The sequence below is a fragment of the Neophocaena asiaeorientalis genome, unplaced genomic scaffold (genome assembly GCF_003031525.2).
Source record: "Neophocaena asiaeorientalis asiaeorientalis breed wild unplaced genomic scaffold, Neophocaena_asiaeorientalis_V1.1 scaffold253, whole genome shotgun sequence".
Classification (NCBI taxonomy): Eukaryota; Metazoa; Chordata; class Mammalia; order Artiodactyla; family Phocoenidae; genus Neophocaena; species Neophocaena asiaeorientalis.
Window position 1 is genome coordinate 1607343 of NW_020174553.1, and position 27249 is coordinate 1634591.

Sequence of the window (27249 nt, forward strand, 5' to 3'; positions counted from 1 at the left end):
ATATGAAAAAAAGTATATACAAGTAGCAGAGAGAATTAAGAGCCTGAAAAGAAACTATAAAAGTACGTTAAAAAATTGACAGTTACCCTCCCTTTGAAGCACTTATTCAGGTGAAGAGGGGGAGGGAAGAGCTTGTAAAACCTTTATTGCTAAGTATTATGTCAATACCAAAGTAGAATTTGGTTTTCTGTTACAATAATCTTGTTTTCAAAGAGCTTGAAAGAAGACTGAGTTGCTCTTTAACTTCTAAATAATCTGCTCAGATTCTCCATATCTCATCAGAGTAATTTGCTTTGCTTTGACTTTATGTCCTTTTTATTCAAAACGAAGGCCCAAACAAGGAACAAACGTTTTCCACTTGCCAAAGATCTAAGTTTTCTTAAGATAGTTCTGCCTTCTATATTTAAATATTTTGTTTCATTTTTAATTAAATGGGAAACCAACTATTATTCTCAGGCACCCATGATTAAATTTTCTCAAACTCCTTTGGCTTTGCTTTCCCAAGACTGGACCTTAAATAAAAATTTCAGGATGTGTTTTACACTAAAACTATCTTTGAGATTCTTTAGAGGGCCCTTGGGAAAATCACAAACTTTAGTACTTTTTATTACCAGTAAACAAATATTTCAACTCAACTCACAATTTATAGTGTGTTGCAATAGCACAGTTGTACCTAAGCGTTCAGAAGATCTCATAACTACAATCAGGTCATGGCCACAAGGCACAGTTGCCTGAAAGCTACACATTAAATGGCATATTTTCTTTAGGGACTAAATAGAAAAGCCAAGATTGAGTCATGAGTGAAGACAATATACACATGAGAAATAATCATAAATTATTTGAATTGAATTGGACATTGCAGATTAATCAATTTTTTTAACTTTACAGATGAGGAAAGTGAAACTCAGAGATGAAATGACCCAACTCCAACCCCAGTTCATCCCGTTACACTGTGTTGTCAACATGTCTAATATATTAGACAGAAAGGTACTTAAGTGAATCTTTTCCACTACTTTTTCCCCAAACAAAACCAAAAAGAATAATCTATATATGGTAAAACATGTTAAATGCAAAAAGATTACAAATACAAGGTATTCTATTGCAAAAACAGACGTTTTGAGCTTTGGCTTTTAATCTTATTGTTCTCAAATAATGGAAACGCTTAGCCTAGAAGATAAAGTTGATGTTATTACAAAAGAGAAACGAGTAAACAGTGGTTGCCAAAAATAATTTTTTTCTTGGCTGGTTCTCCTAAGTATAAACTAGGTATTAGTATCAGCATACTTTAGAAAGAAAAAAGGTACCTGGGAATGCTTACCTGCTTTCCTCAACTTAGAAATTTATTTTGTACAAAGTCGTTTAAACACATTTCTTAAGGAGAAATGATCACTAGTGGCTACAAATTCACAAATTACCTCATGTGCTTACCTGGAGTTTTCATTTATCGTAGCCTTATGCACTCTTTATACTAAAATTGGGATTCCCAGGATGTCAATAAAAATGTATACCAATCTGAACAAATTTCTAGAAAAACAGCAATAGCCTTATGAATCTCATTTTGTGTAACTGCGTAACAAATGAAACGTTTTCATCATTCTTCCATTTAATTTTCCCAGAAATTTCACTTCACGCTTTTGAGAAAATACTTCTGTGAACTGTTTCTTTGAAATATATCTTAGAGAAGAAAGTCTGAATATTGAAGTATTATACCCAGTACAGTAACTTATGCATAGGAGCAAGTCAATATAGTTTTAAGTGTACACATTGAAAGGCAAATGACATTTTTAACCTTTGGTTATTTTGGAATTAAGTTACATTAGGGTACCCACAATCCTTTAATTAGCTAATGTATTTTAACATTTTGCCAAGTAGACAGGGCACTGGAGACACTAATGTACCACCATTTACATAATACCTCTTGAAATTATGTACTTAGTGCTTTATGTGTTACCGAAAAAAATAAAGAAATCAAGAGGCTCTACAAAACGGCTTAGAAAAACAAGTTTTCTATTTATTTAAAAATAAGTTTGTAGTTACTACATTGCAGGGACAGGAATTCTTACACATACATTCTAGTTTGTATAAAAGGATTCAAAGAATTATGCTTCAAAACTAACATAGAAAGTGTCCACCTAACAGTAAAGAAAGGTCCAATCAATATGTACAAAAACAAAGGGCACTGCTATTCTGGTGTGAGACTGCCGTTTATAACATGATACTCCAGGTTTCCAGAAAGAAAAAAACCAAAAACCTCAATAAAGCTAGATAATTAATTTGTTTTTAAACTCTGTTACTTATTACATACAACAGATTTGCTTGTGTTTAACATTGTTTTCTGTACAAAATAAGCATTTTAATTTGCAAATGTGTCAGTTTCAACATTAACTCTCTAGGTCAGTTACTTTTTAAAATTGAGCTACATTCTACACGTCTAAATATCGTGTGACAGGATTTAACAGTTTTCTAAAAGATCTTTAAATAAGACCCCATCTTCTTGCAGTTTTAATATGGTCCAAAAATGTAACTTTGTATTTTGTCACAATTTGTAGCCTTTCAATCAACACGCACAGTCTTAACAGTAACAAGCGTGTGTGCATCTACCTCATAGGTGTGTGTACTATGTATCATCTCAAACCTATTTTCTTAGCTCCTTAAATGTAGAAACTCATAGCCACCCACTATTACGTATTTGGTTTGTGCCATATAAGGTTAATTTCCTGATGATTTTATCTGCATTAAAAAAGTATTTCAACACAGAGCTATCAAAACCAAAAATAATATATATTTATAGCTCATAATATTTTCTAATTGTTTTACTACAGTGTGTACAAGGTTTATATCTGGAGCGTCAAAAGCGGTACTTTACAGTCTTCTGACTCAGTGTGACCTCTTCTTGGGTATTGTACATAGTACAAAATGACCTTCCATCTGGAGTCCTTAGCTCAGTATAATTAAGAACAAAAATAGCTTCTTAGTAAATGTAATATTTAGTTCAAATCACTTGGAAATTTGGGAAATGAGGGGAACTGCAAGGAGGGAAGTGAGGAAAAGGTATATTTTCCGACTTTAGTAGGAAAATAAATTGTCGCCTAAGTTTAACTAAACCACTTCTCAACCTGTTTAAAAACAAAACCAAAAAAACAACTAAATACGGGTGTAATTCACAGAGCATAAAAGTACTTCCCCTATTATGACTTTTAAAAATCATATATTTCCTGCATATGAGAACAATTATAGCCCTTTTAAACACTCAAGTATCTTGGTCCTTTCAACCTACTCAACAGTAAATTTCAGGTGGACAAAAACATTCAGAATAACAATTTGTTTTCATTAGGTAGAAAACAGTCAAAATTGCTTCCAGTTGACATCTGAGAGAGAGGTATGTTTGCATGTATAAAATGGAATGCTAGAATTAAACGCTATAAACTGGAGAAACTAATTTATATTACAAATCATATTTCAAAACATGTAAATGTTGCTAACATATAAGGTAAAAATGTTATTTGAATACTTTTGTTAAAATGTCTGCTTAATCTACTGCACTGCAGATAAGGGACAGTTCTAGATGTTAACATACATGCTGCACAAGGATCTTTTTGCTGATCAGTGTATATTACATCATTTCCAAGTGATACTAGATTCAACCAAACTTCGTGTCTCAGATGTGACCTAAACATGCTCACAAATATTCTATACAATTATTCTACTTAAGGAGGAAGATCGTTGTTACAATGCTACCAAATAGTCTTCAAATTTGTGATGTTGTACAATAATAAAAACAATGAAAGCAAGGCCAAATCTTTAGTTCATGAATATATGCAGAGAACAGTCCAATGTCACAACAGCAGATTGCAAAGAATAAAATTTTTAAGAAGTATGTCTACTGCCCAGAGTTACGAGATTGTAATTAGACTGACTGTTTAATCTGCTGATTTGCAACACTGTGTAATTTTGTAAGATTTGATTGGGACTTGAGAATGTTGGGGTGGAGGGAGAGAATATTAGGGTTAGGTACTTAAAAATACATAAACTGATTTACATTTTCTACGAATGTAATAACAAGTTATATTTCTGAAACTTTCAGGAAACTTAAAATTCTTTTATTGCTCACCTAAAACAACTGCCAACATTTCCTTTTGACCTATAAACAGTATATATACGGTGTTACTGTCTCAGAGAAGATATTTTCCAAGTGGTAAAACAGAACAAAACTATGGTGATGACTTAACTTTCTCAATGCAACTTTTGCAATGTATAGAAGCTAAATTATAAAAAGATAAAATCTAGATATATCTGGTTATTACTAACACATTTTTAAGTGTTTCAATTATAAAGAATCTGATCCAAGTCATTTCTGCCTTACTAAGTAACCAGTGTCTAATAATATCCAAATAAGGTCATAAATATAGTGTCTTTAGAACAGGAATAATACATTTACTTGTTGCAGGTAAGATGGTAAATACTCATTTTTTTTGCTCACGAGTTAGAACTAATACACCCTACTAGCGGTATATTTCACTCTTAAGACTGTGTACGCTCTTCCTTTTCCTGTACACACCTTAAAACTGTACACATACTTTTTTTTTTTACAAAAATGGATTTTATAGTCTTATTTTCTAACACAATGCAGATAACATCAGGAAATTACATGTTTCAAATAGACTGCCTTCAAAAGCAACAAATTAATGACTTAAATTTCAAACATACACACTATTATTTTCAATACTGGTGTAGCTGAGAGACTCATTTTACTATACAACCAAGCCATCCATTTCTGCATTATGAAGAGTTTAACTACTGAATTTTAATTATATAGTTAAATATATTTGTTAGAAAAAAATAAATATACAAAAAACCTGAAAAATTTGAAATTATTTTCAACTGCAAAATCACAGCAATCCAGTTAAGATCTGGAAAATGGTTTACTTAATTCCATAGGAGGATTTCTGTACAAATTTAGTTACAAACAATCTAAAAAGCCCAAATGCGTCACTTTCCATCCTTTTTCAAGACAATCAGATGACAGCTAACATTTATCCCTACCAGAAATATTATAGAAATAATTATGTAATGTATTTTGCCAAGGTTCAATTAAAGACTTTATTTTTCTATATCAGGGTCATGCTGATACATATATTCCCCAGCCTCGCTTTTTAAAAATGTAGTATCTGAAAATTTTGGCTACATTTTTGTACCATACCAGTCCTCACAAAATACTACATTCTTTAAACTTTAAAAAAAAATGGACAATAATCTTTAAACAATAGAAATGGTATTTATGTTGGTTTTTAAGGTATAAAATAACTAACTGTACCATAAACAAATAAATAACTGCTTTCCTTTTCCACAGCAGTACATATAGCAATACATTCTCCTAAGTCATATAGTTATCATTTACAATAGACAACTTAATTTTACTAATGATGCAAAAAATAATAGAATACAAGGCACAATCATTAAATGGAATTTTTCTTTAGGGTGTATACTGACATACCAGCGTGATAAGGATACCGTAAAAAGTGCAGAAAAAACACAATGTGCAATGAGACCACTGTATAAAACATGATTGCATAAAAAGTGATTTGGCCTATTTTTAAACCTTTAATAATTGAAAATAACCAATCTTCCCCTTAAAATTAAACTATAAAGTATGACATTTTAAAATTATTTTTATTCTACCACTATCTAAAAAATCCTGAAAAAAGAATTTATACCTGGGTAATAGTATATAAGTATGTGTTTGTATATATATTTAATTATACCCATTTATCAATATATACACATACACACACAGACACATTTCTTTGTAAGTCATTTTAGCCTATTAGATATGTCTAAAGTTTAGAAATGACATTAATCCGGATTAACAAGTAAACATCAAATCCCATACCTTTGTCCTGTATTTTCCTTGAATCCTTTAACCACTTAAACATTTTCTCTAAAACATCTCTGTCAAAGGACCCACCAGTGCATTATTTTCTACTATTAGTACCAAAAAAAGATACACCTCAGCGTAACTCTTTAATAACTTGCTCTTTAGAATAATATATAGCCTTTCCAATATTGAAAAAGTGTATGCTGTCCTGACAGTCAAAAACAGGCTTTCCACTGCACTGATTCTCAGTCTTTGGCACAATAAACAGAGATTGAGTGATTGACATAAGAATCAAGGTCTGAAAAATTAGACAGTCAAATGTTTTCCAATGTGGATATGTTTCCTTTGCATCAGTACATTTTCTCTTAAGTTTGGCAGAAATGGAATACAGCAAAAGCCTCCTCTAGATTCTTTGTAGATGAACATTCTATAATTAAAATTAAACTTTTCAGGGTATCAAATGGTGGGAATTTTATATTTATCTTTAGAGGAAACACATTTCTTAATTTACTGCTACTCTGGTAACATCTGTTCTCCTAGGGACAAGACTTCTGTATCAACAGAAATGTACCTGGCTTGGTCAAAAATAATTCATTTTAACATAAAATGCTCTATCACTAGGAATATCATGCTCCTTAAGAGTACAGCAGAACTGTCTTCTTCAGAAATAAATTGGGAATTCATTATAGAGCCTCAATTTCCTTTGTTTTGAACAGTAAATGAAATGAATGTTGAAATGCATAACCTATCTAAGGGCAATAAATAGCAAACATTTAAAATATATATGTATATATATATATATATATATATTCATTTGAAGAAGTGAAGTGTCTTGTAAGTTTGTTTGTTTTTTTTGCAAATCAAATCATAACATTCCCTAATCCGTCATAGCAGCAAGGAAGCAGAAGCCATAGTTCTACATACTCCTTAACTGTACCTGCTTTATAGATTTTGAAGTAAAATATTTTGGTGCAAGTTACCAACCAATTAAGTTAGCTTTTGCTTTTTCAGTCAACTTTCGGACTCGTCCTCTACTAGAAGTTCCAAAAGTCAAAGAAGTGTCTTCAAACAACAGCTGCCTTTGCTCCTCTTCAGAGTCATCCTCGTTATAGAAGGCTGTCCTTCGACCTTGGTTTCTAGTTCTCATGTGAGGTTCAGAGCCTTTAAGTTCCTCAAACTCTTCTTCCTCATCCAGGGGATCGTCTGTCTTTTTTCGGTTACTTCTCCTTAGCATTTTAACACTTGTAGGAACTATGAGATCTGAGTCTAGTTTTTGTGTCTTCATCTTCCTTTTGGGTTTTCTGCCTCCACGACTCTTTTTCTGTAACAAATCCTCCTTTACAATATTAGTTTCAGAAAGAAAATTGCAGGTTGAAGAAGGAACTACTTCATCTCTGATGGGATGCATGCTATTTTGCTCCGAATCTTCGGGCTTTGCATACTGTAGCTTTTTGGGCTTCCTACCCCTCTTCTTGTGTGTAACTTCACCACTGCTGGTATTAACATCCACCTTAGGTTTCCTTCCAGGTCCTCTCTTCACAAGCTTGGACGGCTGCCCTCCGTGGCCATTTACTTGAATGCTTCCGGGTACAAGAGCATTGTTTTTACAATCTGCTGAAAGGGAACAACAGTGCACTTAATATATGGAACTGCTTTTTTATTTGACCCTCAAACCAGTCAATAAGTCCACTGCTATACTTATACGTAATGACATAATCCTAATTTTTTTTTAACTAATATGAGAAAAAGAACTGACAAAAGGCTAACGGTTTAATGATATTATTTATCTTCTATTTAAAACTCACAGAGGAGAAGCATCCTTAATGAAGTCACTGATGACTTGACAGGAGGGAAATGAAACTCAGAGCAAATAAATTACTTGTCTAAGTTAATACTGTAAATTATGACAGAGCTGGGATTAGCCAAGGTTTCTTATTCCTACTACTTTTACTACACATTCTAATGTATGAGCATTGCTTTCATTACACAAAATGACCCTGTTTACTCGTACAGAACTTCACCACCACAAAGCACTTTGTTTCCCTCATTAACACAGAATTTTTCTGTCTTCCTACCTTCAAGCAGCTCCATCATGGAAAATAATCTTAGCATAAAATCCATGACCTTTAAACTTGGTAATCGGAATAAATAAGCATTATCATCCCCCTCTACTTTCCTCTAATCATTTTTTTCTATTACAGATGGAGGAAAAAGGGACTATCAAGGCTGGAATGATTCTAACTCTTATTTAATCCTCTCTTGGATGTGATGATGATCATGACCTTTCTGATATCAGAGAAGAATTTATAGTCTAAATATTTCCTTATGTTCCTCAGAAGTAAAAAGGATCTCCTTTCCTACTAACTCCTATGCAAGGGGTTTGAAGTACACCTACTGGAATAATTTATAACAGTTGTTCTCCAGAAACACTACCATGGCTTTGATATTCTTCATCTATCCTTTTTACAAGAGTAGATATAAGTTACTCTTGGTCACAGAATTTTTAAAAAAGGGTTAAAATAAAAAAGCAACTAAATGGCAGTTTTCTTCACAGGCTCTTTTTGGAACAGTCCTATCTCCTTATGTAACTGAATGGCAAATGACTGATTTATAATCATAAGCAATACTGGCTGCACATATCAATCAAATCCACTATGTGTGCAACTATTATCAGGATTAAAATCCCATTATAACAAACTCCACGATAAAGACCATTACGCTTTATTAAAAAATAAAAAAAAATTCTGAAGATTAAATTCCAAATCTGTAGAATCTGGACATCATGATGAACTGCCTTTCTATGGTTTTAAAAAAAAAAAAAGCTATTACCCTTTCAGATGACGAAAAAGATGACAAACACGCATTACCACTAACTTTTTTTTTTTTTTTGGCAGTACGCGGGCCTCTCACTGTTGTGACCTCTCCCGTTGCGGAGCACAGGCTCCGGACGCGCAGGCTCAGCGGCCATGGCTCACGGGTCTAGCCGCTCCGCGGCACGTGGGATCTTCCCAGACCAGGGCATGAACCTGTGTCCCCCGCATCGGCAGGCGGACTCTCAATCACTGCGCCACCAGGGAAGCCCACCACTAACTTTTTTTCCTCCAAAATTCTGAAGTTTTTTGTTTTGGTTGTGATGGGAGATCTGCAATGCAGTATTTTACAGGAAATCCATAAAGAGATGGAAAGTGCTGTTAAAGAGAATGCTTCTTCATAATGGTATATGTCTTGGGCTTGAACTGTACAGTGCTTTGCAAACTTCGGGAAATAACTGTCAAGAGACTCAGAGAAGGAGTCTCTGAGCCAATAGCAGAGGAAGAAGGCAAAGCCCTCATTTCCTGACCCCACAGTACAAATGACCTTCTTCAGATTAGTGGTTTTGAATAATGATGAGGGGAGGGGCGCAGGGGAGAAACGTGTCTGTGCATAAAGTAGTAAAAGTATTTTCTAACAAACAAGTACCCTTAACCTGCCTGAGGATTCTGTAAGATTCTGTATATCTTTTCATTTGTTTTACATTAAGACTACTGGCAAATAAACATCCAGTTCATATACCCTACAAAAGTTCTACAGACTGGCTTCAAGGACTCCAGGAGCTCCTTGAAATGGTCCAAAGTTTGTGTGGATATGCCTATGTGCATTTTTTTAGGGAAAAAAAACTATAGGGTTGGCCAACTTTACAAAGCAATATGTAACCTAAAAAGGTTCAGAACTAATGCAGTTCTTTTAAAAAGGAATTCGAGTTAAAAAGAAGTTTTAAAAATCACTCATCTGGACCTGTACTATCCAATGAGGCCACTACTAACCACATGACCACCGAGCACCTGAAATGTAACTAAGCGATTGAGGAATTGAAGTTTTAATTAAGTTTAAATTTGAACATGAAGCAGCGTACATTTTGAAACACTGATGACACGCTGAAATAATATTTTGGATATAAAGGAGTAAATACAATACAGTATTAAAACTGGTAATCTCACCTGTCTGCTGTTACGACGTGTAGCTACCAGGACATATGTGGCTCGTATTACATGTCAATTGCACAGCACTGCTCGTCTCTGATAGTTAACTCAAGTGCCAACATTTATATGATAAGTCATCATTAACGGGTTACGTAGTACCTTATTATACTTCTATACTGTACTGGCATTCCTATGTATTTTGTAATACTCAAAAACTATGAATCAAATTGGCTATTGGACCTCCCCTATCATAATGCTAGAACCAATTCTCTATATACATTAGATTTCTCTAGGATTCAGGACTAACAGAAGGCCGATATACCATTCAAAACTTTGAATTCAGTTCAGAAAGGAAGCAAATATAAAAATGTAAAACGCTCACATACAAAATTATTTACTTATTTATTCAAACACTGACTGTCCACTATATACTAAGTATAGGCAATTAAAACATGAGCGTGGGCGCGCACCAGAGCTCAGATTCTACTGGAGATAGACGGCGTAAAAAGAGAATAGTTCTAGCAACATTGTAAGGGCCACAAACGGCAATGAACAGGAAACTATTAAACTAGTAGGAAAAAAGAAATTCCAAAGAAGGAAGAAAGGACAACAATATTTAGGGACTTCCAAGTGGTTCAGGATGGCTGGGACATCAAAGGGAGACAGAAAAGTAAGGACAGCTGAATGTTAGACAACAGCCAAGCAATGAAGAGTCTTGTATAACAGGCAAAAACATTCAACTCTGATTCCACGTATGATTCAAAGGCAGGGAAGGATCTTAATTCTCTGTGTGTGTGTCTGTGTGCACGTGATCAGAAAGGTCACTTCGACTTAAATGTGGAAGATGGACTGAATAAGGTAGAGTTGAGAACTGAGGCAGGGAGACCAGTTAGGAGAGTGCGGCAGTCCATGGACGTGAGAATGGAGAGGAGGAAATGGATCTCAGAGATGTTAAGGAGGCAGAAAGAAATAAGTAGATTTGGATGATGATTTTAAACTTATAGAGGTGGGAAGATCCCAGTATCATTAATCAAAATGAGGTCATTTCAGTAGAAAAATTAAATTGTGAGAGGTTTCTGGGGGGAATACTGAAAAGGAAATGGTCTAGACACACTCTGGAAGTCATGACGAAAAATGCTTATTCTTGAGCTGTCTGCTGTCAAGAAGCCATAATTATTTTAACATGTCGTAGGGTGTATTTCATCAATTACTTTCTTCATCTTTCAAACAGAAAACTTTTACAATGAAAACGTGAAGACAAAAGAACTTTGGAAGCATAACTCTAAGGGGTCAAAAGTTGTATGCTAGAATAGATATCTGGCTATAGACAATCCTAATGAATTATTATTTAAAGGTCAGTGTGTTGAATTTTGTGATATAAAAACAACTCATAAATTTTTCTAAAGAAGTGTTATACTGGGTTAACTAAATTCAACTTTATTTAAACTTCTTGGATATACTTTTCTAGGTTTTGTAATACTGAAGTTAAAAACTACTAAATTTATATCATTAAAAGCCTCTGATTTTAGAATACGCTTTTATTTTTCATAGGACAGAAAATGCTTTTATTTTTCATAGGGCAAGTTTTTCTTGGTTTCTAAAATTTAGTAACAATACAGTTTGCTTTTGGCACAAAGATGCATATCAAAAGATGTCTCAGTAAATATATCAACTAATACAGAATGTGTGACTTTTAAATGAGCAACCTAAAAAGTGGATATAAATATTATCTCCAATAGAACCACCATTTGTTAAGATCTACGGTACCTTGCTCGATGACAGCTGATGACTTCGAGAGAGCGGATGTCTTTGAGAGCACAGACGATTTCATTTTACGTTTGGCTGGCTTTTCCTTTTCCATGTTTTCTTTTGTAGAATTGTTCCTAGTGGCATGACTAAAATTGGACTGACCAGGACTTGAAAGAGTACTCAAGGTTTTGGAATGTTTCATGGAATTCTCTAGAACTAAAACACACATACAAAAGATTAAAAGCTAAGAGTTAAATTATTTAACCTTAAAACAAGCAAGAAGGTTGGGATTACTTCTAAAGTGAATTGTTTGAATTAGCCAACAGGACAAAACCTGGGGCGATGCTTAAAGCTTCCGTAAGAAACCTACTTTCAAAAAGGAAAAAGGTGTACATAGTAGTTTCAGACCTTTCAGAAGCTGTCCAGTCACTGCAAGATTATGAAGGGAAGTGCTGGCAAACTGCTACCAAGTCTGGGTTCTATGATTTAAATTTAGGCAGTTTGGATCAGAGTTGCCATTTTTGAGCATTATCCTATACTGACATTCCTAAACCTCAATATCCTTTTCCTTATCAAAAAAAATTAAAAGAAAAACAGGCAAAAACAATAAAGAAAAGCAAAGCCAACAGTGTCTGATGGAATTTACTAAATCCAATATATTCCATTTGGCAAAGTAAATGCTTAAATTACAAAAGTCATTATATATATTTCAATTTAGAAACTGTAGCTGATTCTTACTTGTTTTCCCTGGCACTGCAGATGTGTTAGCTTTCGAAATAAAAGTCTTCGCTGCTGAAGAAGTGGATGGTTGCTCACTGGTAACTAGATCCACAGCCACTCGATTGCTTCTGGTTCGAACTACAGAACTGGATTCCGTTTTACCATTTATCTGAGCAGCACTGTGCCTTGGTGGTACTGATCGTGTAGGTGCAGAGAATGGAGAGGTAGCAATATCTGACTTTAACTGGGGTTTTAAGATCCTTTTTTTCCGTTCAGGGCTGTAAATAAAATAGTATCATTAGTCATTCTTTTAGCTCTATGTGGATGAATAAAACAGTCTTATAATACTGTTGGATTCAATATTTGTACTGTTATGAAATATGTTAAAATATGAGATTTGTAGTGGATTTCATATGGTTGTGAGCCTTTGAAAAGTGAATATTTAGTGAAGGATCGCTGTAAATGCTATAGTTATATGACAGAAAGCATGATGCCATCACTATCCTAAAAATGCTGTTTTACTGTACAGATTTAGCAGTTTGAATTTAAGCACTTACACTAGTATAGCTTTAGTTAAAAGATTAAAAATCCTCCACATCATAGGAACTTGCATGTCAAATATATCATTCTGCAATATAGGGAATAGTAAAGGAAGTATTAAAAAACACCAAGTTCTATCATTTAGATGACAAAGTTATAGATCAGTTGATGATATTTAAAAGAAATCAAATACCTTGATGCAGCGCTACTGGAAACAGAGCTGCTTCTATTTCTTTTCCTCCTCCTTTTGGTTATTGTATTTCTTTTATGAAAACGAAGGGCAGATTTATAATCTGATAAAACTGAACTAATGTGTTCTTCAAAGAAAGCGGACAAGCGCAAACTCATGCTGTAAATCTATGGAAAGAAAAAAAACTGTTCAAACATTCCTGGAAGGAAATGCCTGTTCCTTTGAGATAATAATTTAAATATTTTTCTAACAAAAAGTTTTTAGAATTTAAAACATTGCTTTTTCTCAATCTCTTTTGACAAAGACTAAAACTGAAACATTATTACAATTAAATTATTTTTGTATTTCTTGGACAAAAAAAGGTAAATGATATTTATAGTTTTACTCATTTTTATGACTTGTATGAGCATTATATGGAAAAAAATGCTCCTTTCCACTAATGCAGAAAACAGCTGGAAAAGTTAAGCACACGTACCTCTAACACATATCAGGACAATGTGTATGTGATGTCTATTCAACTACACTACCTTCAAGAAAAGTAACCATTCCTAAACATTAGTGACATTAGTGTTTTTTCATAGAAGGAATAAAACAGAAAGATGTGAATTCCTTTTTCCACTAGAATACCATTAAGAACCTAATAGAAAGTTTGTCAATTTTGTTTTAAATTTTAAATAAAAGCAGCATTTAGTTACTCGACATACTTTTCTACTAATTTCATTTCATTTAAACAGAAAAGAAAACAATTCAATTATATACCCTTGATCTTTTGCTTGGTGTATATGCTTTGGAATTACTAAAAATAAGTCTGACATCTTTACATAACTCCATTGGTGACTCATAATTCCCAGCCTCTAAAGTCTCTCTAACGGTAGCAAAATCCATTGGAGTGTCAATGATGTCTCTGTAGTCCTAAGAGAGGGAAAACAAGTCATATTAATAATATAATAATAATAATGCATTACTTCTCATAACAGGGATTCACATTCAATTTCTGTGATGACTGCAAGTCCAATAATCATTCCTCGTTTCCCTCATCAAGGCTCCCTTTATTCCTGAAGTCGTTTTTATTTTTTTCATGTCCTCTACCTTTTACTGCAATCAACACAGGATTTCTCTCATTCAAGAACCTATAAATTCTTTTTTTTTCCTTCAGAAAGAGGTAAAGGGTAGAGCTGTGTTCGAAAAAGGAGATTAAAAGAATATCGAAAAAACTCAGTTCCACAGCTACAAGTTTGATATAAAAAACCCAAAACTTTATACTACCCATGAACTCTAAAGGCTGCTAATTCACTGAAACATAATTGTACCTTTAAAATTAAGAGATAAAAACAATAAAAATATGTTAACATCCCATGTACGTGAAGGCCTGAGTTCTAGTAACCTCAACTGCGGTACTACAGTTACTATAATTGGGAACTTTGTAGTAATCAAGAATTATGAATGTAAATATCTGTCACAAAGCCTTTGCAGTTCATTCCACGGAGGAAAAGTGCAGTCACCCAAAGTCTCCACCTAATCAATTGTATATTGTATATACAATTGTATAAGATAAAGCAATAAAAACAGGAAAATGAAAGGAGAAAAAAGCAACAGAATAGGATAAAATGATCCAAATATGGTATCTTTAAAGGAGTAAATAATACTATACCTTTTCCATAGCCCCAGAGTATGTAACTGTATTTTTCGAAATACAATAACTTGACTTTGCCCCATCAAGTTTAAATTATGATCAAATATGTTTGACCATAAAGCAAACAGTATTACTGCCTTTGACAAATAGGGACAGTTTTATTTCTTCCATAACAATCTGCAATGCCCTTTATTTCCTTTTCTTGTCTTGCTGCACTGGCTAGAATTTGCAGTACTATGTTAAATAGCAGCTGTGAGGATGGACATTTTTGCTCCACTCCCAATCTTAGGGGGAAAGCATTCAGTTTTTCATGATTAAGCATGATGTTAGCTATAGGTTTTTAAACAGATGTTCTTTATCAAGTTACGGAAGATCCCCTTTATTCCTAGTTTTCTTAAGTCTGTTTTTATTATTAATGGTGTTCTGTTTTCTTAGATTATGTATTTGTCTTTTTGGCATCCATTCAGCACAGGGCCAACTATATTAATTTTCTTATTTTTGTATTCTTGATAATGTGGCATTTTGGGGACCAAACAGACCTAAGGAGAGACTGCCCCCTTCCAAGGGCTAGGCAATTCTTAGAAATGGCAAAGGGTTGTACTGGGAATACAGCTTTCATATGTAAACCAACCATGTCCTTAAGCAACCCTCACACACCAAGCCAGTATTTCCTCTGCCATGAATCATCCCAGGGTCAGGTATCAGACAACCAGAGACCACCCTTATGCCCCAAAACCAACTGGAGTAATTCAAAGTAGCCAATCTTAAGCTGTTGACTATGCTCTGCCTTGCCTTTCTCATGGAAACCTCAGTAAAGGCTCTGGCCCAAGCTTGTCCTTTGCCCCTGTGTTTTTTGGCTGTGTTGGGTCTTCGTTGCTGTGCGAGGGTTTTCTCTAGTTGTGGCGAGCGGGGGCTACTCTTCGTTGCGGTGCGCGGGCTTCACTGTGGTGGCTTCTCTTGTCGTGAAGCACGGGCTCTAGGTGCACGGGCTTCAGCAGTTGTGGCCTGCGAGCTCTAGAGCACAGGCTCAGTAGCTGCGGCACACAGGCTAGTTGCTCCGCGGCATGTGGGATCTTCCGGGACCAGGGATCAGACCTGTGTCCCCTGCTTTGGTATGCTGATTCTTAACCACTGCGCCACCAGGGAAGCCCCCGCTCCTGTCTTCTGCAACGTAACTAAGACCCTGTGCTTTCCCCTGTGGCCCTAAGTGGTTATTTGGTGAACCCCTCTCTGGGACCTTAAGTGTAATAAATTTCTTTCTTCCAAGACTCATTCTTGTTTCCTCCTGTGGCCACAATGATTACACCATACCCAACATGTACATTCTTAAAAGAAATGAGTACTGAATTCTGTCAAATGCCTTTTCTGCACTGATATGATCATGTGATTTTTCTTCTTTAGTAATGAATTCTTGACATATTGACTGATTTCTGAATACTGAACCAGCCTTATATCCCTGGGAAAAAAACCCACTTGGTCAGGGTACAAAATCATTTTCATATATTGCTGAATTCTATTTGCTGATATTAAGAATTTTTGCACTTTCTTCTTTTGTACTGTTTTGTCTGGTTTTGACATCAGGGTAACACTGGCTTCATAGAATCAGTGTAGAAGCATTCTTTATCTTGAGGAAACTGTGTAGAATTTGTGTTAGTTCTTTAAACATCTGGTAGAAGTTTCCAGTGAAGACTCCTGGGCTTAGAGATTAAAAAATACATACTTGGGCTTGCAAGAAACAAAAGGAAATCCACACGTTTCAAAAACAAAGAGAAATGAAAACCAGAGCACTTTAGCATTAGCTCAGTTCTTCTAAGAGGTTTTTTGGATGGTAGGGTTTGAATTAGTCCTGTTTATCACATTGCTGGAATTAAAGATTTATCTTCTACATTTAAGATTACATGTTTCTTGATTTTTAAAATGACAAGTCATTTATGATATTTATCTATTGATGAAATTTCTCTATTTTCATCATTGCAAATTAGAACACATACATAAAAAAACAGATAATAAAGACTTTGGTGATACCACATCTAGGTCATGATCTCTTATAAAACGTTTAATTTTAATTTGAAACCATGAATGTTATCTGATATACAATCTTTAGTAACTGAAAAAAGGAATAACAAAAAAATCACTTGAAGTGAAATTTAGATTGCTAAAACTGCATGCAAAAATAAATACTTGTAACATGTTTACTCAAACGTTTTACCACGAATTCCATAAAGATCATAAATTGGCATAACCTACATATATAGTAGTGCCACCTTACATTTATATATAGTGCTTCAGTGTAAAAACTATTTTAATGTTGAATAAATAACTAGTAATATTCTCATTCCACTTCTATAACCCTGTAAGGAAGGTTAGAGACAGGTATAATTATTCTTGCTTCCCAAATAATTTTCATAGTAAATTCACAGAATTAGTGTGGAAAAGAAAATAGTAAATATATACTCAGATATGAAAACTAAATAACTTGCTCGAAACTGCAGAACTGGTAAGAGGCAGAGCTGGGACAATAACCCAATTCTTTGGAGTCTTAGTTCAGGGTTACTTCTTTTTTACCACACTGTTCAATTTAGATGCTCTATGTAGCCAAATGGATAATGAGAAGGTGTATGAAATAAAAAAGAAATAAACTATAATCATAAAAATAAATAGTAAACTGTCATGTATAAGAGATGTATATGTATTTATATACATATATCAAAATCAAACTGACAAATAAAGAAAGTATTTTCAAAAATACTTACTGGGGGACTTCCCTGGTGGCGCAGTGGTTAAGAATGCGCCTGCCAATGCAGGGGACATGGGTTCTCGAGCCCTGGCCTGGGAAGATCCCACACGCTGAGGAGCAACTAAGCCCGTGTGCCACAACTACTGAGCCTGCACTCTAGAGCCAGTGCGCCACAACTACTGAGCCTGCGCTCTAGAGCCTGTGCGCCACAACTACTGAGCCTGCGCTCTAGAGCCTGTGCGCCACAACCAGTAAGCCTGCGCTCTAGAGCCCGTGAGCCACAACTACTGAGACTGTGTTCTAGAGCCCGTGAGCCACAACTACTGAGCCTGCGTTCTAGAGCCTGTGAGCCACAACTACTGAGCCCGCACACCTAGAGCTGGTGCTTCACAACAAGCGAATGAGAAACCTGCACCCTGCAACGAAGAGTAGTCCCTGCCTGCCGCAACTAGAGAAAGCCTGCGTGCAGCAACGACGACCCAACGCAGCCAAAAATAAATAAATAAAAAATTTAAAAAAAGCTATGTGCAAGCACATTAAAAAAAAAATACTTACTGGATATTCAAGAAGATCTACTGGCTGGCGGAAAGGCTCAGAATCTTCACACTGAAATATGAGATTTAACAATTCTTGACACTGTTTCTTCCATGCTTGAATATCATAAGACTGTGCTCTGTTACGTAATCTTCTTCTAGGCTGATGGTCCTAAAATTAAAATGTTCAAATAATATTAATAAAATAATACATATAATAAAATTTTTATTTTTAATCTTGGATAATGAGGTAATATACAGTGATTCAAATAAAAGAAAACATCATTCACCTAGTTCTGAAAACCATGCATTGTTGTGATGGAAACTGATTTGGAAGTTAATACTTAATCTGTCTTTAAAAATAGTAAGAGTAAAAAAAATGCTTAATACATTTTAATTCATATAAGGCACTTCTGTTAAAACAAAGAACTTAGTACCTTCCTCTTCCGGGTAGAAGTTCCTGGCACATCAGTGTCTTCTTTTTCTTCTTCCTTTGAAGCAAGAATTTATCAGATTCATAAAATATTCTAGGTTTCACTATATTCTATAGCTTTTTAATACCAATTACCTCCTTTACATTTTGGAAAACCCATAGTATATATGATGCTGGAACACTTTATTGACTCATTAAAAAGTCTCCCTCCACCCACCGTTTAAAAAAAATTATAACAATTCTGAATCATTTTTTTTTAAAAAGTTAGCAACAGCATTAGGCAAAAATAATTTTCACAACAGCATTTACCTGAAAACTACTGTGTGTAAATTTCTTTTTATATATGGAACATAACCAATGTAGTAATAATCATAATGAAATATTAAATACCTCAGAGTCGGACAAAACTTTCTTCTTCATTGAATTGTAGAGCGGAATTATGTTATAACAAGTCTGATCCCTAAATAACAAAGAAATGTTAGTATACAAGACTGGAGTCATGAGATTTTTGTCCTTTAAACCTGTTAGTAAAACAAGATTTTAAGATAAAACTTGAAGCTGAAGGCTTCTTCATCAGTTGACTCCAAAACCCTATGGCACACACATCTGCCCCTGCCCCTGCCCCTCCACTCTATGTGAAGCCTCCACTCTGGCCTATTTCATTATACCAAGCCCAATTCCCATCTCCCAGGTTTTGCTCAGTTCACTACTGGGCCTGGAATGCCTTCCTTCATTCTTCAGTCTACAAGGAATAGCTAGTATACCTCCTGTCTTCTAATTCCTTCTTCCTTTTATTCTTAAATGTAGGCATTCCCTAAAATTTTGTCTTTAGCCATCTTCTATACCTTTTGACCAGATAATCTTATATATCTGCAGTTTATCTGTGTTAGTGAACTCCAAATTCCTATAATTTGGTCTGACTCTTCTGAGATTCCTGACACCATCTAAAATTCTGCATGTCTAAACCTAACTGTTGTTTTCCACTTTCTCCCTTTTCTTTTTAACTTTTTTTTTCAACCATTCTTATAGTAATGCATGGTTTTTCACTATTCCTTCCCTTGCCTCCTCCTTATAAACCCAATCATTGGACAAGTTCTGTGATTCTACCTTCAAAATCTCCTGGCATCTGCCTCTTTCTCACTTCCATAAAGTAAGCCTCCATCACCTCTTACTTGGTCAGCTGTAGAAGTCAATCTGCAGTCAGTTTAATATTTTTAGGGCAATTTGCATCATGTTATTCTCATGTTAAAAAAATTTCAACAGTCCCTTGCCTTTTGTCTCCTCCCTATCTGTTAACATTAGACACTGCAGTCAAATTAATATTTTTAAGGCATAGCAAGCACCATGCTATTCTCAGGTACAAATATTTTCGATAGCTCCTTGCTCCCTGTGCTCATATTTTAAGTACAGTTCCTCAGATCAGCATTCGAGGCCCTCCACGATATGGTCTAAACTCGAGTTTAGCACACTGTATCCCTATTACTTCTGCTCATGTACTCTCTACTTCACCTGATTTCAGTTACTCGATTCCCTTAACAAATATTTACCTTCCTCCATCATGCCATTCCTCATCCCTGGAACTGCTTTCCTTTCATCTAACTTCTGAATCAGTATCTACCTTGTCCAGAACATCTTAACATACTTCTCCCTGTACCTGAAATCCCACCCTTATAGCCAGAAGTGACCCTATCCCTCATCTAAGCATTCATACAAACTCCTTTTACTTTTTCCTTATATTACAGTTACAGATTTATCTACCCTACAAAACTGTATTAAGAGGATAATTATGCATTTCTTTCTATCTCCAAGTATCTATTACAACACTTTGAATATAACTATTGCTTGAAATTTGGCCAAATAACTCAATTAAGAAGTACCATTACCAAAATTTCAAGACATACTAGACATCTTGAAAAGTAACACTAGCTAAAAATGGTTCTTAACAAATTGTATACCTCTAAAAAATGCCAGGTATTTATTTTTAGATATATACAATGTAAATGTTTTATTATTTTATTTTAATCTGTTCTTATAAGGCATTTCAAAGTAACTATTTGAAAGAAATACAATTTCACAGATTATTCCAAATGTAAAAATGATTGTTTCATCTAAATTATTTCACTAAAATATGAATTTACTCTATCATGTGATTCTATTGATTCCTATCTCTTTGGAAAAATAGATGCACATAACATATATAAAACACAAAATTACAGATTAAAAACTTTATAGTTAAGATACTATAAACTTTTACAACCAAGTATATAAATAGTTTTCTGAGGATAACTAATTTTTATTATCTTATTAATTCTTGATTATCAATTTTACTGAAAAGCAGCAAAAGCTTAGCAATAACAGCCCCGAAACCAGTTGGAAGGCAACAGTTTTCTTTAGAGAAATAAGGTCGAGGAAGGGCATAAAGTTTATCTTACGAATTTTCTTTGGTGGTTTATTTATATTGCAATTACCTACATTCCTTAGCAAAACAAACAAACAAAAACAAACTCACCTAATACCAAGAAAAGGGACCCTATGATTATGCTGAGTAATGAGAATGAAGCTGGAGATGTTTAAAAAAAAAAAAGCCTCAATAATCCCTTCATGTAAAAATGAAAGCTGAAAATAGGTGAATACTTAAATTATAAAATACCCAATTCTCTTAATGAGAAAAAATTATCCAATATAAATAAACTTCGTATGAATTCAGAGCTGTATTTCGTAGAAAATATACATATGATTCATTCCTCTGGCTTCAATTTAGAAGACTCAATCCATTCTATGAATGCATAAAATCCGTAAGACAAGGAAGTAAAAGTCCTGCTGTCTTAAGAAGTTGTAGTTATCATCACTGTTGGTATGGAATTAATGAATGAGGAAGTAAACCTGACTTTGAAGAAGAAAAACCTTGAAAGTTAAATTCAGTTTCCTGCTGATGTATTTGAATACTTGTTCCAAAACTTGATAGGGGTAATACAATGTTAAGATGAAAGGTTCTCAAATCAAATGGCAGACACTCATTTACTGTGAAAATTAAACAAGTTAACCTCTAAAAGATTCAATTTCCTTAACTGTAAATTCCAGATAATGATCTCTCCCACCTGTAAGATTTTTATCTGACTTAGAAGAGCTAATTTAGGTAAAGCATTATACATTCAGTAAAAGCTTGCTATTATTATTATTATCGAACACTGGATTTAGAGAAAGATCCATATTTTCTTACTTGAATTGCAGAACACAACTGTAACACAATCTCTTTGACTCTGTAATTATTATCAGCCAGTGAACTAAACGCTGCTTCTTTAGACAGACATACGCTTCCTATTTTGAGTGGAACTATGCTTATAGCACAGCACGTGACATGATGTATAATAAAAAATGATTGTATTCTACGTTTTGGCATTTTACATTTTAAAATACTGCCATTAATTATTACAGTAATATAATTAAGTGTGGAAAAATACTCACTTTATAAAATGTAGAAGAAGATCAGTCACAAATTTAGCAGATTTCACAATAGGGCTTCCAGGCTCATTAAACGTTCGTGTATTATGCTCTATATACCGAACTTCCCACATTAAGGAAGAAACCCGCCTTTAAACAAACAAAATGCAGAAGTCTTATTAATCTCTTTATACTTAGAAATACATACACACATTTTAAAACCAAGACATTCAGACTTTTTAATTGCAGTCTTAAATCAATTACAAAACTCACACCTTAAAAAGCTGTTTTCAAAAAAACAGAACGTCATTTGTGTTGGGCGGGTGGAAAAGGTAGTAACGTTATGTACTGGCATAGAAAATGTCTGGATTTGACACATTAGTCTATCAACAGGGCCTTCTTTTAGGGAGAAAGACTATAAGGAGAGTAGCAGGAGGAGAGAAACAGTGGAGTTTTAGTTTTTGCTTTACATATTCCTTTCATGTATGGTGTAATTTTTTGGTAATAAGCATATCTGACTTTTACTTCAAAAAGGAAACCAAGCAATTTCAATCTAATTCTATTACTGGTAATCAAATGACATTTAAAAATGAAAAGCTAACTAACAGCTTGCTTATGAGATACAAACATATAAAAATATGGTGAACATGTTAGTTTACTAAGAAACCTAACGAAATGAAAATTAATTTTTTTTTTACACTAAACAGACAATGCAGTTGATCCTTGAACAATGGGGGAGTTAGGGGCACTGGCCCTCCTTGAAGTCTAAAATCCGAATACAACTTTAGAGTTGGCTCTCCGTATCTAAGGTTCCGCATCCATGGATTTAATCAACCATGGATCATGTAGTACTACAGGTACGTATTTATTGAAAAAAAAAATCCGTGTATAAGTGGACCCGTGCAGTTCAAACCCATGCTGTTCAAAAGAGTCAACTGTACTAAAATTTTGGTGTTTTATTATTTTATTTCAGCAACTAAAGAAAAATCCAAAGGCAGATTCTAGAATATCATCCAACTTAAAATGATAAGGAAGAAAATACTCAGGAAATGTTACTGATTTTTGAACAGAAAACAATTGTATGGAATTTTTAAAGAATTATATATAATTGTGGATACAGAAGCATACAGAAAAGCTTCTGTGCATTTCCAATAGCATTTACAAGGCTCATTCTAATAAAAGAATCACAGGCCATTTTCAGAGTACCCTATAGAAACTGTGTGTAAGATAAGGCATGAGGATTTAATATCAGTAGGGCAAACTGACAGTGGTTTAAGACTGAACTAGAAGTATCAAAGAGGAAAACTACAAACTGTAAGAAGTCTGAAGCCAATGAGCAGAGGAGAAGCAAAAAAGCTCGAAACAGTGAAATAGCACATGCAGGCATCATTATTATGAAATAAGAACATAACTCAGGTCTACAACTACATTATTTAGTTAAAAATCAGGCACTTTCTAATTTATGTAAGGACTCTGTTCCAAAAGATTTTTTTCCTAAGTTGGTTAAGTTGGCTAAGCTAGGCTAATGCCAAAAAGCCTAATTAAGCTGTAATGTGTATTGAAATACAGTACACCTTAGCAATTCTCATGTTGAGCAGTATTTCTATGAGAAAGTATATTTTTAACAATGGTGAGAGATGGCAGAAGTTTATCTTTCTAGATGTAGTCCAACTACTAGTGTGTAGAAAACAATTCTTTCTCTCCCTTTTATTCTCCCACATCTTGTTCCATCTCTGAAGCCCGGGGTGTAACTCCTAAGGTTTAACAACTTAGGGGCTTAGAGAGAAATAAGAATATAGTTAAGAATTTCTTCTCCATTTCCTGTCTTAAACCTTTAACGTTGAAAATGATTTACTTAAAGAAGTGTGCTTCGAGAGGAAGACGGCTGGGAGGCACAAATCACAGGTGATTTCCTCCTCATCTCAATGCTTTTGACAAATATTAATGAAGCAGCAGCAGAAATACCTAACGAGATCAGAACGTAAAGTCCAATGCCTTAGTTTTCTTTATTCCAAGTGTTTCTCGGTGAAGTGACTCTGCCCAGCAGGAGACATTTGGCAGTGTCTAGAGACATTTTTGGTTTTTACAACTAGGGGCTGCTATTGGCACTTAAGGGTAGAGGCAAAGGATAGCCCCTCATAATGAAGAATTTTCCAGCCCTAAATGTCAGTAATGCTTTTGTTGAGAAACCCTACCTTAGTCAGTAGGGAATAACAAATGGTGTTTTCAGCACCAGGTACCCACAGTATCAAATTAGAATTACAATTTAAGTATTAAAAAGAACTAAAGGCACATTTTACACAGAAAAATATGAATACAAAATATGATGAAAAACTTCCCTAAGAGGCTTCCCTGGTGGCGCAGTGGTTGAGGGTCTGCCTGCCGATGCAGGGGACACAGGTTCGTGCCCCGGTCCGGGAAGGTCCCACATGCCGCGGAGCGGCTGGGCCCGTGAGCCATGGCCGCTGAGCCTGCGCGTCCAGAGCCTGTGCTCCGCAACGGGAGAGGCCACAACAGTGAGAGGCCCGCGTACCGCAAACAAACAAACAAACAAACAAAACCTTCCCTAAGTTAAAATAAATAGTAATGTAAAGAACTGCAGTACTATAAAACTGATCACAAAAATAAAGTTTTAATGCAATTATTATTTAAGTTAAAATATTGTTGGCCTGGTAAGCAAAAGTCATAAGAAATGTGAAAGCTAAAAGTCTGATTTCATTACGTGAAAACAATGGACTTAACCTCACGTTTTTGTTTTTTTGGTTTTTGTTTTTTTGCGATACGTGGGCCTCTCCCGTTGCGGAGCACAGGCTCCGGACGCGCAGGCTGAGCGGCCATAGCTCACGGGCCCAGCCGCTCTGCGGCATGTGGGATCTTCCCGGACCAGGGCACGAACCCGTGTCCCCTGCATCGGCAGGCGGACCCTCAACCACTGCGCCACCAGGGAAGCCCTTAACCTCACTTTTTGATAAGACATTTTAAGCAATAAACCTACAAAGCCTGCCCAACATTAGAACTCAATGTTTACAAAAATTGTTAACCAGCATATGCAAATTAACTGAAATTGCATCTTTTTAAAACTCTAGTTATATTTCAAACTAAGCTACGACTATAAAAAGTACCCAAAATTTTCTTAATTTCATTTTTCAGAAGTATTCATAAACTAAATAAATAAGAGAACACACAATTTTTAATATTATTCTATGAAAAAATCCATGAACAAATATTTCAATGGGATATCTAGGAGAAAATAAAATATGTTGGATTGTTTCATAAAATACAACACAAAGACAGTGACCATCAATTCATATTTGTCTCTAAGTGTGGTCTATAGACCAGCAGCACCAGCATCACTGGGAACTTGTGAGAAACGCAATCTCAGGTCCTACTCTAAACCTACTACCAGATTCTACATTTTAACAAGATGCCCAAGGTGATTTGCATGCACACTGAAGTTTGAGAAACACGGCTAGAGAGGATCAGTAAAAGGGTGAGAGAATCACTTAGCTTTCTTTTGTTAGTAGCTACAGCAAATGGTTCTAACCTGTAAAACCTGTTCTCCAGTCTTTGTTTAATTGTACTTAAGTCCGTTGGATATGCCACTACAGTGCAATACATGGGATAGGCTTGCAGATCCACAGGAGCCACAAATGCTGAAGCAATGTCTAAGGGAAACAAACAAATACGTTTATAAATTTATTTTTGTATTGCTTAAAATACTTCAAAATTCTGCTTGAATTAAGCCTTAAGTTCTAATCCACATAACCATTAGTCTACCACTATCTTCTGATAGAAAATACATACAGTTTAGCTAACACATAGTCTCACTTTTTATTATGTCTACATTTATACTGCAAAATTCTAGGAGTATTTATTTATGGACTCCTTAGAAGAAAAGAGATGACAGACAATATATAAAACTGACTTATTAAAGAACATCTGCATGTATTTCTATAATTAAAACCAGGCCATTCCTGAATCTATGTTATGTGTTTGACAGTAATTGTTTTGACATAATTACTAAAATTACCTAAGATAGTATCTGAGACAATAATTAAGTGTTGCTCATATTTTAAAAGACTTCAGATGAAAATATCATCCAACATGTGTCTCCAATATCTTCAGCTCTTATTCATGTTAATTTCTCCCTTAGACTCTTTAAAGCTCATTCCTTACTGAAAGTCTAGGTTAATACAAACCACCACGCTAGTTTAGAGTTATTTTGGGCACCAAAAGTTCAGATAATCATGCTTTGTGGTCATTGTTCTTTTTCTGTTTTTTTAAAATAAAGCAAAGCAGTTCATATACCCTCTCCCTTCCCTTTACAAATATTCTATTGTGTATACGTATATCAAGTTAAGAGGAAAACTGGTACAGTTACCCATATAATTCAGCTTTCAGCCCTCCTCTTTCAAGTCGCATCATGTCAGCGTGAGTACGTGAAGGATTTTAAAATTAGGTTCTGGAGGATCTAGGTTTTTCAATGGTACCCCTGGTGTTTCTGGGGTCCCTTACTCTGAAATTCAGCTAGAGCAACCTCATTTATAACTGTTTTAGATATTTAAGCCCTGCGTAAAATCGCACTGAAAAAAAAATACCACTTAAAAATGTTTGAAAACAATGACATGATATTATGGAAAAAAGTTTTGCTTGAATAATAGTATTTTTCCTTTCCTTTGCTTTCTGGCAACATCTTCTATCTATATTCATGTGTTACTATTATTTACCTAGTGTCATCAACTGGTTTATTCCTGTAACAATTCTTTCACATTCTTCATCCCTGGGATTGGAACCCCATTCACCATCAAGAGGCTTATAAATCAATGATCTGCATTCAACATCAGTTAAAGGAACACTGGTACCTAGTTCTTCAGGAAATACAGCTGAAATACAAAGAAAGAAAGCAGATTTAGTGAAAATATGTGGTAATTTACTAATATTTAGGTTACCTTTAGAAATCAGAGTTAATATTGTTATAAAGTATAATTTTGTAAATGCTAAGTATATTCTTTATTTTCATTAAAGGAAAAAGTATGTTTCAAGGGTCAATAAAATTTATTCTTTAAAACATTAATTTCATAATTCTCTAGATGAGCATATAATTACTTCTCCAAAATTATACCTGACAACTTGCTCTATTATCAGTTACAGGTGAAGGAGAAAGTATTCCTATAAAATGGTGCAAATTTAAAAGTTTTCTGAATCATTTCATAATGTATAATCTCCATGTTTACTTTGATAAAACACACAGGTGAAACTGAGCAAAAGTGGTATTCTTTCAGAAATGCTTCAATCAAAGGCTCAGTTTTTTAAAATGTGGGAACAGAGAGAATTATGAATACTGACAGATGATTCTTACACTTTTTGCTCTTAAATGATGAAGGTATGCTTTCTGCATGCCTGAATCTTTAACAGAATCATTACGGGGTGGTGGTGACA

At 34.6% G+C, this 27249-nt stretch overlaps 1 protein-coding gene across 1 annotated transcript in view; it reads right to left on the bottom strand.

Annotated features, from left to right (window-relative positions):
* Positions 1–1990: 1990 nt before the first annotated feature.
* PHIP (PHIP subunit of CUL4-Ring ligase complex) overlaps positions 1991–27249 on the bottom strand; it is a 112174-nt gene continuing 86915 nt past the window's right edge. The window contains exons 26-36 of the mRNA XM_024757414.1: positions 26538–26693; positions 25355–25475; positions 21835–21960; positions 18760–18829; positions 18374–18427; positions 17959–18108; positions 13793–13945; positions 13037–13200; positions 12322–12581; positions 11602–11799; positions 1991–7489 (exon numbers count right to left, since the gene is read on the bottom strand). Coding sequence (XP_024613182.1) covers positions 6852–7489; positions 11602–11799; positions 12322–12581; positions 13037–13200; positions 13793–13945; positions 17959–18108; positions 18374–18427; positions 18760–18829; positions 21835–21960; positions 25355–25475; positions 26538–26693 — 2090 coding nt within the window. The 3' untranslated portion in view covers positions 1991–6851. The remainder of the gene's footprint in view (positions 7490–11601; positions 11800–12321; positions 12582–13036; positions 13201–13792; positions 13946–17958; positions 18109–18373; positions 18428–18759; positions 18830–21834; positions 21961–25354; positions 25476–26537; positions 26694–27249) is intronic.